Raw genomic sequence first — 12,661 nt, forward strand, 5'->3', positions numbered from 1 at the left:
TCTCTACAAAGCTCGAGGTCCCACGGATCCTTAAAAGTTATAAAAGTAGTTTTGATAATCAAAGCTTTGACCCAAATGTTTCAACCCTAAAGCGGATTTTGAAAGGAAACAATTGCAACCTGTTTGAATAAGGAGTGGATGATGCCTTTAATGTTTTTATACATTTTGATGCAAAGATCATTTGAAATAGTCAGACAAGGCCAGCTTGAAGGGAAATGCTTAAGGTGAATTGTTGCGCAAATGTCTGTTACTGCGTGGTTCAGCACACATGATATAATAATCCTTTTCGATATTTGAATCCTCTTTTCAGACTTTATATTTCAATAGAAAAAATAAGAGTAACTTGTCTAATAAATTAACAACAAAATGTCTCATCTGATCTAGGAACAGAGATTTGAAGGTAAAGCAAGCAGGATGAAAATGATATGTTCTAAACCAGCGGTCCCCAACCTTTTTTGCGCCATGGACCGGTTTCATCTAAGACAATATTTTCACGGACCGGCCTTCATTTTCTCCGGCCTACATTTGCTCGATAATCGTTAATGACGCACCGCCAGGACGGCTGTAGTCTAATAATAAATCATCCGCAGTGGTTTTATGTCAAATGCAAACATCAACAGACAATAAACAACCTTTTGTTAATAAATTAATAATCAACAACATCTCTGTGAACGAAATTATTTATTTTACAACGAAAATCCTTTCTAATAAGAAATAATTATAATAAAAACTCGATTCAAGTGACTGCGCTGATGAGCTTTATTTTGAAATACAGGAGATAAAGGAGAAATAGGCCTACTAATAACTTCTATATAGCAAGGTGAACAAGTCAATAAAATAATAGTAATAATAATAATGACAATTAGTGGGAGCCCTGAGCTTGTTTCTCTGCAACGAGCCGGTCCCATCTTGGGGTAATGGGAGACAATGACACCCTAAGTGTGTTCCGTACATCCAGTCTGCTGCGTAGTCTTGTTTTCGTTGCCGTCACTGCAGAAAATCCCACTTCACAAAGATAGGAGGTCGGGAATGGAAGCAGGGTTTTCAATGCCTTTTGGGCTATCTCTGGATATTCTGCCTTGACTTTAATCCAGAACCCTGGCACAGTTGTGGTCTGAAACGTACTTTTAAGGCCACCGTCATTTGCAATGTCCAGCAGTTGATCTTCGTCTTGCACGGACAGGCTCGATTCACCAGGTTTGTTCACAAATGGGTCGCGGATCCATTCTTTCGCAGTCCGTGGGTCTTTTGTGGTCGGGAAGTACCGCTCAAACTCTTTCAAAAGCAAAGACAGGTGATTGTGCACCAGCTGGGAGAATGATGGATCAGGCTCAGTCTCTTCCAAAATCCCCGACAATGTTTGAAACATGTCAAATATCCCTCGGTTCACTCGCCGTCCCCACAAATCCAGTTTGCCTTTGAATGCAGCTATTTCATCTGCCAACTTGAAGACCGTTGTCATTTTCCCCTGAAGTGACAGATTAAGTTCATTGAGCAGGTTGAATATGTCGCACAAATAAGCGAGTTTTGTGACCCATTCCTTGTCACTGAAATGTGCTGCCAGTGGTGACTTTTTTTCTGAAAAAAACCTCTGCAGCGGCTCTCGTAATTCAAACACTCTTGCCAATGATCTGCCTTTAGATAGCCACCTTACTTCAGTGTGTAAGAGAAGGCGTTTGTACTCCACGTCCATCTCCTCACAAAATTGCTCAAACAGACGCGAGTTAAGGGCATGCGCTTTGATGCGGTTAATCATTTTAATGACACCATTCAACACGCTGTTGAGTTCAGGTGACATTTTTCGGCTAGCCAGCATTTCCCTGTGAATGACACAGTGCGTTGACTCACATTCAGGTGCAAGTCGTAGGCTCTTCTTCTGTCTCTTCATTGGGCCTTTTCCCCTTTCCAAAGAAGCTCGCCAAAGATGTTTGTTTTTTACTCATTTTTGCTATCTTGTCGGTTTAATTTTCGTGACCGAGACCTGTCAAGAGGCACAGACGCATGCGCCATTCCGCCAGAAGTCACTTTTCAAAATAAAACATATTTAGACTGATAATCAATTAAAAAAAAGAAAAATTCAAACGTTTTGTGCGGCCCGGTACTGGTCGCGACCCGGTACCTAATGGCCCGCGGCCCGGTACCAGGTCGCGACCCGGTGGTTGGGGACCGCTGTTCTAAACCCTCACAGCACAGGAAAACTCTACATGCCCTACATCAAGTACAGTTAGTCAGAACTGAACCAGGAGGTTTATCTGTAAAATAGGATGGCAGGCTTTCGGATTATTTTGGCCAAACTGGAGGTTTGTTTTAAAGCTCTGACAGCTTGTGTTTCTTGTTGGTTCATCATTGATGGTTTGTTATGTATACTGGACACAGGAACTTCTAAAGTTATATGAATTTAGTGTCTCTGCTGATATTACAGGACAGTCTGAGGTGCAAAACTTTAATGCCTCTTGCACTTCGAGCCATCCCAGCTCTTTTTTTATAATAACATAAAAAAGAAAAGTGTTGTTGATCTTGATTCCTTGAGATTTTCACCTGACAGTGACTTTGTAGAAGAGGAACAGCTGTCTACATCAGTCTTCAGTAGAAATTCTTCTCCACCAGCCACATACTAATGTGGAGTCCTTATTTTACCTTGTGGAACATCTTGAAAGATAACAGAGAACAGCATGCGAGAGAAAACTAGCTTTTTCATTGTTGCTCTCCTAAATGTGGCTCCGATAAGATGCACAAGAAATGTTTAAAAGCCTCAGTTAGTGGATCGCCGAAGACCCCAGACCAGCCACGGTTAGATCTTCCCTTTCTTCCGAGTTTTGTCGCAAATTGGTGCTTCGTCTATTGTATGAAAGAGGGGGGCGTTCTGTGTTGTTCCAGTAACGTTCCCTCTGAGGGTTATTAGGTTTAGTCTGCGGTTTGAAGTTGTCATTAAAATACAGTTGCGCGTGCCCTCCTACTCCGCTCAGTGGGTGGTGATGTCAGCAGCCTTAGTTACAGAAGCAGAATCTGCCCACACTCATTACACTAGATGAGAGGGGGAAGTAATGTCAGGAGCTCACACCGTTGTCTTCAAACTGTAGAAGGACAGTTTAAAACATAGAGGGAGAAATAAATCAGCAGCATTTTCTTATCCACATTACTTTCCTTTCCAAGCTTCCCATTTCCCTGTGTGAGAGTAGCAGTGTGTGTCCTGGTGAGAAGATCCAGTCCAGTAGAGCTGCTGATATTTACCTGGCACTTTGTGCTGTTAATTTGCATGGCACCAATAGGTGCTCGGGATCACGCTGCATTGCTCACTGAGTTTGATTAAACACAGATCTGTGTGTGTGTGCGCCTGTGATTGTGTGTTCCCATGGGATTTCGCCCCACACTGAAGATCTAGGAAAAGGTTTAAGTTATTTTAATAAAGCAAGCAGAGCCAATATCTCTTTGTCTGTGCTTCAGTCTGACTGCTTTATTAAAACCTGGAGGCTCTTTAAAACTCCAAACTAAACGTCTCTCTCTCTCTCACTCACTCACTCACTCACTCACTCACTCACTCACTCACTCACTCACTCACTCACTCACTCACTCACTTAAATCTTGTGTTAAGCTAAATGTTCAAAATGTATTTTGTCCTTCGTATGTGAACTTGTGCTCCTTATAGACATAATACATATTGCAATTTCGTCCCAAACATTGCCTGACCATTGACATCTCTGTGGTACAATGTCTTGCCCAAGGCACCGAGCTATTAGCTCTCCCTCCTGAGACTTTGCTGCCCCAATCAAAATGCGCAATTTAATAATGATTCATTTGTCTCTGTTTTTTTCAATATGCAGAGCATAAAATTAATCAACATATTAACCGAGAATACTACATATGTGTTATTGGCGCCTGTAAGTGTGTCCAAACTTCTCCATTATTGGTTGGATTCATATTTACTTCAGGCTCACTGGTTGCCCACAGGAGGGGGAAACACTTGGATGACCCTTGTAACAGACTGCTTGCTTTATATACATGACGCCTCATCCCTGATCCCCACATGCGAGTTGAAACACTCTTTTAATTAAGCCAGATTTATACATGCGGTGTGAGCACTGGGAGCTCGTGTGAAGTGGCTGCTGTTCCTTCCCTGGGTATTTGCAGTGTGCTCCATTGATCAGAGGACTTTTCCTGGTGAAAGATAGATTAACATCCTATTTCTACCAAGAAAAGTTGTTTTCAAGACTTGTTTTATGGTAGAAAAGTATGTTTTTGTACAGTAGGAATTTGATCTTCAATCGCTGTGCTAATACAAAACCTGCACATTTTATAACCAAAACCAAGGCTGTCACTGTAAAATAAAAATGTATTAGGACTATGTGCTTGGTTGCGTTGCTTGAACAAAGATGCTCTTGTCAGGCAAGATTTACTGCAAATAAACATTCAAATAGTGATTTCAAGTTTTTTTGATTACTGCTATGCGTTGACAAATTAACCTGTTTTCCCAGGATTATAATTTTAATATAATATACAATTCTCTGCCCTTTTAAAATCCGGCTGACAAGGGACTTTTCTTGAACACAAACACTATCTCCCTCACGCACTGCCTCCCTGTCCCATGTGCTGCAGATGGTGTGGCCTCCAGCCGCAGTGCTACAGTGGGAACAAGCTCCCCCATGATTTATTCTCATTTGTCTTTCTGAGCTGCTAAACCGTCAATTTTCAAATGTATGTCTCCTTGGGGAGTGGGATCCTTGGTAGTTTAGATGGGATCTTGTGACTGAAGCCTGATAGCTTGTCAGGTTTGCAGATGACAGGCATATATCACTGTCCCCCCATGCAGGATTGGCCCTCACAGAGCTGATCAGGCATGGTGAGCTGAGAGAGGGAGCAGCCATGACCCCAGGAAGAGTGCATGGCTTTAGCTAAGTGGCCAAAATGAGGATATCTGGGTCTTTCACCAGATATCAGTGGGTCCATCAATGACATCTGGCTTTTTACCTATTGACACAAATTGGGAAAGGGATATCTGTAAGTAACTAAAAATAGTCTGCGGTAAATCAAGGTCCCAGTTTGAACACTTCATAGCCCTCATTCAAATAATTATGTCTTATACGTTTCAAAAGGAAATTATACTATAAGTAATAAGTTGCAATATTATGTTCCTTGCACAATTCATTTTACTGGGCCCAGACAATGTGACTGGAAGAGGGGGGGAGGGGGGGGTGGTTTAAAAAGAACAAAGATTTCACTAATAAGTCTATAGATGCAGAAGATCTGTGTCACTTTGTCACACATTTCTGCTCCATGCCCTAATTAGCACCTTTTTTTTTGAACACAACAGAACCCCAGCTCCAATGCTACATGCAGTTCTCTTAATTCAAACAGCAGAGCAGAGGAGTCTCTGTTAACCATGCTTCCCCAAGTTCAATCAATTTTCTGAAAACAACATGAATCTGCCATAAGAAGTTTCTCTCTGCCTTACATCTGGAGTGGTCTTTAGCTGGGACAATAAGTCCGTTAATCAATTATTTATCCAATATCTTTCAACTTTAAACGAATATCTGAACCTCTGCTCACATGGCTAACACAGACTGTTCCGATAAATTGCCACAATGGGTTTGAACGAGCGCTCCATATAGCGTGATTAATTACATCACGACTCATCCTCTTGTTCCCAAATTAATTTTCAATAATGAAAGAGAGATTAATTGAATGACTCAAGTTGTGTTTGGGAAATGTTCAAACTGACTTGTATGTCTGGGGGAAACGTCCGGCCCCACAACTCTCATTAACTTCAAATGTTCGATCTTAGTTGTCATTTCTCGCTGCCTCTCCATCTCTCTCCACGCTGTCTAACCATTGGCAGGGCAAACTTCATGCAGTGCTTTGTGGTAATCCCTTTTTTGTTTGCTTGTTTGTTTCAGTGGACTTGCTTGGCCTGCTGAAGTGGCGCTCCAACACCAGCCTGCTGCAGCAGAACCTCCGTCAGCTGATGAAGGTGGATGGTGGCGAAGTGGTCAAGGTCAGAGGAAGAAAGTAATTCTGCAATCACCTCATGAGTCACAGAGCTGTGGTGCATTCAAAGCTGAAGCAAAGACTTAATGATCTCAGCTAACTTGTGTTATTATTTTGCTATATCCTGGATACAGAAACAAATATCTCAACAGCTGGTGACATACATTACAGTCACAAACATTAATGTTCCTGACAGTTACGGCAGCAGTTTGCACAAAGTATTTCACTGCCTGTCTAAGGAACAGGTTTCTTTATCTACAGTGTGGAGGTAGCACACACACACACAGCGAACTGGAGGGCGGGAGTTGACCTGCTGTCAGAAGTGTAGGAAGGCCCTTAAAGTGCCCAGCGTGGGGCAGATAAATGAATCACTCTCTAGATAAAGTTTAACATAAGCATGCTGGGGGTCTGGCAGATTGCAGCGTATCACAGGAAGTCCTTCCCCCAGACAGTTTGGATCCGACCTGATAGATGTGTCAGCCACAGAGAGACCAGTTCATTAAACCACAGGGGTGTGATTATTATTACCAGCACATTAGCACTCAATCTCTCCCAAGCGCTCCGAGGCTGCCGGTGTGCAATTAGATAACACTTTGGCAGCTTGGCATTTAAAAGACAATTCATCAACAGGGCATACATTGCAGAGGGGCGTGGGCTGGATATCAGATACTATGCATAAAGATTAGATCATGCCAAACTCCTGGGAGGCTCTAAAGGGTTACCCGTCGTGACTCCTCCCTCGTCTCCGTCACGCTGTCTGGCCTTTGTGAGATTGCGTCTGGCTTTAAACTCCACACAGTGAACAGTGTGTTTGTTTCTCGTTAAGAGCACGATGAATCTCATCCATCCCAGAATGACAGACCAAGCGAGGTACGGAGTGATGGCTCTGTTTCCGACACTTTTACATCTGTTTTCACCTTGCCTCAGAATGGGCTGAGTAAATGGAGCATGTTTCCCCTGAGAAGGAGGCGTATGTGGTTGGTAATAATTTCCCTGTCAGCAGACCCCCAGAAACAAGTCATTGCAGAACTGAAGTGTATCGGCTCGTATTGACAGCACTGTCAGAGCTGGAGTTTACTTGCCATATAGTTACATCAAACAGAATTGTAGATTCAAATTCAGTATGTTTGCATAGTTGAACTTTTTGATTTAGGACTTGAGAATGACATGATATTATTGCCTATCAACTCTGTGGAAAAACAATTATATTCAACAATTATTAGACAAAAATGAACTAAATAAGGCTTCTAAAACATTGTATTGCAATGAAAACTTTAACTGCTAATGTGTTCCATGTGATATTTAGAGAACATTAAAACATGTCATTATAGTATCACTATTACGATAACCATTTCATCTGTTTTGCCCGGCTCTGTTTGGGATGTATTTTATTCAACCAATAAGGTTAATGCCCTTTTTTCCCTGCTGATTTTCTGCATCCACTCTGTAGAATATAGCATAAACATCCCAGAAATCAAAATGCATCTCACCTTGTTTATAAGGATTTGAATGTTATTTCTTGTTGATATGACGGATACATTTGTTGGGCCTTTTATTGCTTCAATGTCATCCGCTGGATGGGAAAGGTCCTCCCTTAAAGAACAAAATGATTATCAGTTTGGCTCGATTTGATTTGAAAGAGCCGTGAAAGCAGTTCTGGCATTTTGCAGTCAGAGGGAGACTTTCAATATCCAGGTTTTTTTTTTTTTATTGCTGTCTTTTATTGTTTGCCTGCCACAACATTCTATGCGTCTGTCATTCTAGTTCCTGCAAGACACTCTGGATGCCCTCTTCAACATCATGATGGAAAACTCCGACAGTGACACATTTGATACTCTGGTGTTTGATGCCTTGGTAAGCAAAGAAGCAAACACTAACAGCAAAGAAGCAAACAGTAACAGCAAAGCTTGTTGTCAGTGGAAACAAACACTTTGACGCATTCCCAATTTAGATGCAAATATAATATATTGTCTAATCTTTCATATGCCAATCTTTCACATCTTTGCTCTTTGTGGTGGCCTTTTTGATCTCACAACAAAACCTGTTTGTTTGCAGCTACCTGTTTCTAGTTTTAAGCTCTACACTATAAGAGTAACAAATGCATTTGACAAAGTATCATAAGAATAATATCTTTTGATGAACTTTTTTCTTAGTGACTGTGTTTGAGCAGGATTTATCCATGCTACAAAGAATCATTTTGACGTGTGCAAGACAAGACAAAAAGGATTTTGTTTTTGGCAAACACATCCTGTGACAGGAGAAGGGAAGTATGCAGAGTACATGTTAATTCCTCAAAGAATGTTGAGCCATGTGCCAGAGGTATGTCTCTGTGGAGAATGCCTTAACTGGGACACCTGCCTGCATCTGTAAACACAACACTGCAGTGCTGTCCACAAGCATTTGGACATTCATATCTTTTATTTGTCTAACTCTGTATATCAGTAAAATTAAAAGAAAATTACCATGGGGCTTGACTTTTAGCTTTAACAATTAAATATAATGTTTTACGGTTTATAAAGTACTTGCCATTTCTACAGTTTAATTAAACGGAGTGAATGTTAACATGTACATCCCATGTGTTTTTATAACAGAGCCAAAACAAAACAACATATGTATATTGTAGCCCACAAATTGTCCCCTTTCTTTGTAAAAATGGCTGCATTTATTTGCATGTATTTGTAGCAAAAGGGTAGCTGTTCATTTGTGTTTGAGAACATTACACATTCTCACTAAACTGCAAGAGAACACAAAGCAGTTCAAAAGCAAATAGCCTTTGACGTTTCTCAGGCTACAAATACTTGACAAACTATCTGACAGAATCCTATTTACCATGCCTGACTCATGGAGTAGACTTTAATGAACACTTTTTTTTCTGGGAACTTAGATGTTCTGTATGCTAGGGGGTTTAGACGAAATCATATTCTGCTCAAATGCAATCTTGTTATATTTCAGCATATTGGGTAAGACGGGCAGTTTTTCCTGCTCTCCGTTATAAGCCACGCGCTTTACTTTTTTAATGAATATGTCTCTGTTCTCTGACAGGTGTTCATTATCGGGCTCATAGCAGACAGAAAGTTCCAGCACTTTAACCCTGTCCTGGAGACCTACATTCGAAAGCATTTCAGCGCCACTCTGGCATACACGTGAGTTATGACCCTCTCTGCACTCCCATTTGCAGTAATGAATTACTGTGTATCCCATTTTATGTTCAGAAGAGTTAACAGCCTATGCTATTGTGTTTGTAGGAAGCTGACCAAAGTTCTGAAGAACTACGTGGACAATGCTGAGAAGCTGACAGAGCAGCTGCTGAGGGCCATGAAGGCTCTGGAGTACATCTTCAAGTTTATTGTTCGCTCCAGAGTCCTCTTTAACCAGTACGTCCCAAAGCACGCATTATATTATAGTCATTACTTTCAATCACACTTTTTCAAAACAATGTTTACAATGTGCTTTATATACAAAGAACTCCAAATGGATCAACAATAGGAAAGGTAATAGCAGAAAAAACAGATGCAACTAAATGCACTAATAAACAAAAATGCAATTAATAAAAGACTTAAAAGAACTGTACAGTACAGAGTGAATCACATTCAAGCCTGCTTATATAAAACAGTGTTTCTCAGAGGGATTTAAATCATTAAAGGTGTAAATATGTACATTTAAGTGTTGACAATTTATATATGCATACAGACATACAACTGTCATTGTCCATACAGTATTTTTTTATTGTCTTTTTTTAATGTGAAAATGTGTCACTGTGTAATAGTTTAAATGTATTTTAGCTGCTTTAGTTGTTCCTTATATGATGCTCATGTTTCTAATTTATTTTATATACTATAAATCCATATTGTATGCTGCCCTGATTAGTGCTCAGCAGTATGCTGCGGAGTGAAGTCAAGGTGAGTGGTCTTTATTGGAAGGTGTTTTCTAGGGATGTGTTTATAATAGTTAGTGGAGATGTTGAATGGACGATTATGTTGTAGCCACAGAATTGGAATGTTGGTGGCTGAGGGACTGATGTATGATCCTGGTCTAGTTGAGTGTGCAGAGTTTGATTGCTTTTCAGTAGAATGTCTAGAGGACGCTTTGTCCTTTACCTCACATATCAGACTAAAGAAATCACACTGTCTTTTAGAGCTCTGAACATTGTGTGTCAAGTGGTTTCCTGTTTCACTTTAATGGACGGCAACCTCCAACCTCAAAGTGGACTTCATGTTTGTGTTTTTATGGTTCTTGGGTTGTTTGCAAGTATCAGCTCTGCTGTGCCACTGTAACCAGTTGGCCTCTGAGTCAGAAAATGTTCAAAGCTGTAATACTGTGTTTGTTGAAGCCTTGCAACTCTGTTTAGAAGTACCAAGGCTACATAGGCACATGTTCGACTTTTATTGCGGCTCAGTGGAACATTTCTATGAAATTGCAGAAGAGACACTCTAATCACACACTTTCCCCCTTTTGACTTGAGCCTGGTGTGGCTGTCATGAGCTCACTGGTACTCCCTGCTGCAGGTGAGAAGCAACTTTAGGTAATTGTTGTTTTGGAAGCCCTGAGACGGACACTGCTAATCCTATGATTTCCGTAAGTACTCAACAGTGACGATCGTGGGCCATGTTATGCCTGCAGACCCATGAGAGATTGTGGCACCACAAAAACCCACCACTCTCCGAGAAAGCAATTGAAATCTGATGTGGTGAATCACTCTAAACACTTCACCCCTCTTTGACCTGCCTCCCTCTGCTTCAGTGTGTTTTAATCAATTTAAATCTTATATATCCTTATTTTTAATTGATTCAATCTGAGTCATTGAAACACTTACTTTGTTAGGAGCACAATGTGGCTCGCTTACGGTTAATACTCAGTTTGTGGAGATTTCTCTGCTCTGCAGGGAGGAAATTTATTTTTGGGGGTTTATAGAGGACGCTTGCTTCGTGTTCCCATGCACATTGTTTTCTGTAATTGTTCTGGGATCAGTGGCTTTAAGTCACTGCAGTCACTGGGCAGCATTTGCTCCACATTTATAAACTGTAAAGCCTTTGATCACATTGGCTTCCTTTCTGTTCCTCGTATAGTATTGGAGCAGAGTGGTTAGCCTAGATCATACATTTTTCTGAGTTTTGTGTCCACTAGACAGCAGGCAGGTGCTTCAGGGTCTTGTCGTGTTGTTTTAAATGCTAATCTGGCTGGCAGAGAGAGTGATGTCTGTGGCTCTGATCCAGTTATATTTACATTGATGATACACACAGGCCATTCTGTTGGCTGCTTTTAATGATTTAACAGGGAAGCATCAAACTCTTGTTATTTCCACTGCGGGAGGGGTTGTTTACACAGGGATGAGACAAACAAACAGCCTTGTGATCATCGGCCAATGTAATTCTCCACTTCATCTCCTCACAGGCTCTACGAGAACAAAGGAGAGGCTGACTTCATGGAGTCCTTGAGGGACCTTTTCACATCCTTTAATGACATGATGAACAGTAATTCCGAGAACACTGGCATGGTAAAGGTAGGCTGACGAGTCACACCGCATGCTATCGCTCAAACTCGGCGCCATGAAATAGCTTCTGCTGCCGCGGAAATATAGTAAATAACTGCTGCTGTGTGAAAAGTAAACAAATCTGCTTGGATTTGCTTTGGATGACACGCTCTGTAATTGGAGATGCATCTGTCTTGTTAGATGTAAATGAATACAGCAGCCTATGAGATGTTAATGTTGGGGCTCTGTTGGTTGTTAATGTCGCTCCTTGATGGTCTGATTGTTTGTATTTCAGTTTTCTTCAACTTTTATCTTTCTTTCTTTTTTTCCTCACCTTTCTTTCTTTTCTCTTTCCTTTTTAAGGAAACATCAAATATGTGAACATAAAATAAAATGAGGTGTAGAGAAAACCATTTTAAATAAGCGCAGAAAAAAAGAGGTAGATGAGATGATGGATACTACTTTAAAATATGTACAATAAACATGAAGCTGCAGCTGGTTAGCGTAGCTTATTATAAAGACTGGAGACTAACACGGCTAAATGTAACATGCCAGCCTCATCAACTGGTTTATCTATATAGAAAGGGAAAAAGGACCATTTTGTGGTTGTTGTTTGTGCTGGACTATTTTAGAATCGTATCGATCTTCTCATTTAGCTGAAAGTGTTTTTCCCAAAATGTCAAACTGATCCTTGTAAGATTAGGGCTCAGTCTGGAACCTCGATACATTTTTGATCTGTACAGCTATACTTCTGCTGGAGGTAAAACAACCTCAAGGCTTTTTTATCTGCGGCCCTAACCTTCCAGCTTTGTTTTGCCTCCACACATGTTGTTTGTAGTTTTTCCTGTGTTGTCTGTACTTCTATATGTGTTTGTGTTTTTCCTCTCTCTCCGTTTCACTTTGACCTTGACTGTCCTGTGGTCTGGGGCTCCTCTGGCCTTCTGCTCTTTAGCTGCTCCTTAAGGTATTTATTTCACAGACTTGCTCCTTTCACCTTTAAGCTTTCCCCATTGTTGTTTGCATTTCATTGTCCTTGACCCTAGACTCGAGACTTGAGAGAAACGCAGGCATATACTGTTTGCAGGTTCACTCCACACCCCACATGCTGATGCACACACACCTATGCTTTTAGAGATAACTTAATCACTTGGCACACCTACAGTAGATCCATGTGCACGCTCAACCTAGGAGAAGCTCAGGAGTCAATTA

The 12,661-nt window shown here is 41.0% G+C and overlaps 1 protein-coding gene across 1 annotated transcript in view; it reads left to right on the top strand.

The window, feature by feature from the left end:
- Window positions 1-12,661, top strand: part of dock1 (dedicator of cytokinesis 1) — a 157,038-nt gene that overhangs the window by 38,022 nt on the left and 106,355 nt on the right. The window contains exons 19-23 of the mRNA XM_063893165.1: window positions 5,892-5,989; window positions 7,747-7,836; window positions 9,025-9,125; window positions 9,228-9,356; window positions 11,374-11,482. Coding sequence (XP_063749235.1) covers window positions 5,892-5,989; window positions 7,747-7,836; window positions 9,025-9,125; window positions 9,228-9,356; window positions 11,374-11,482 — 527 coding nt within the window. The remainder of the gene's footprint in view (window positions 1-5,891; window positions 5,990-7,746; window positions 7,837-9,024; window positions 9,126-9,227; window positions 9,357-11,373; window positions 11,483-12,661) is intronic.

Source organism: Eleginops maclovinus, chromosome 10 (assembly GCF_036324505.1).
Source record: "Eleginops maclovinus isolate JMC-PN-2008 ecotype Puerto Natales chromosome 10, JC_Emac_rtc_rv5, whole genome shotgun sequence".
Lineage (NCBI taxonomy): Eukaryota > Metazoa > Chordata > Actinopteri > Perciformes > Eleginopidae > Eleginops > Eleginops maclovinus.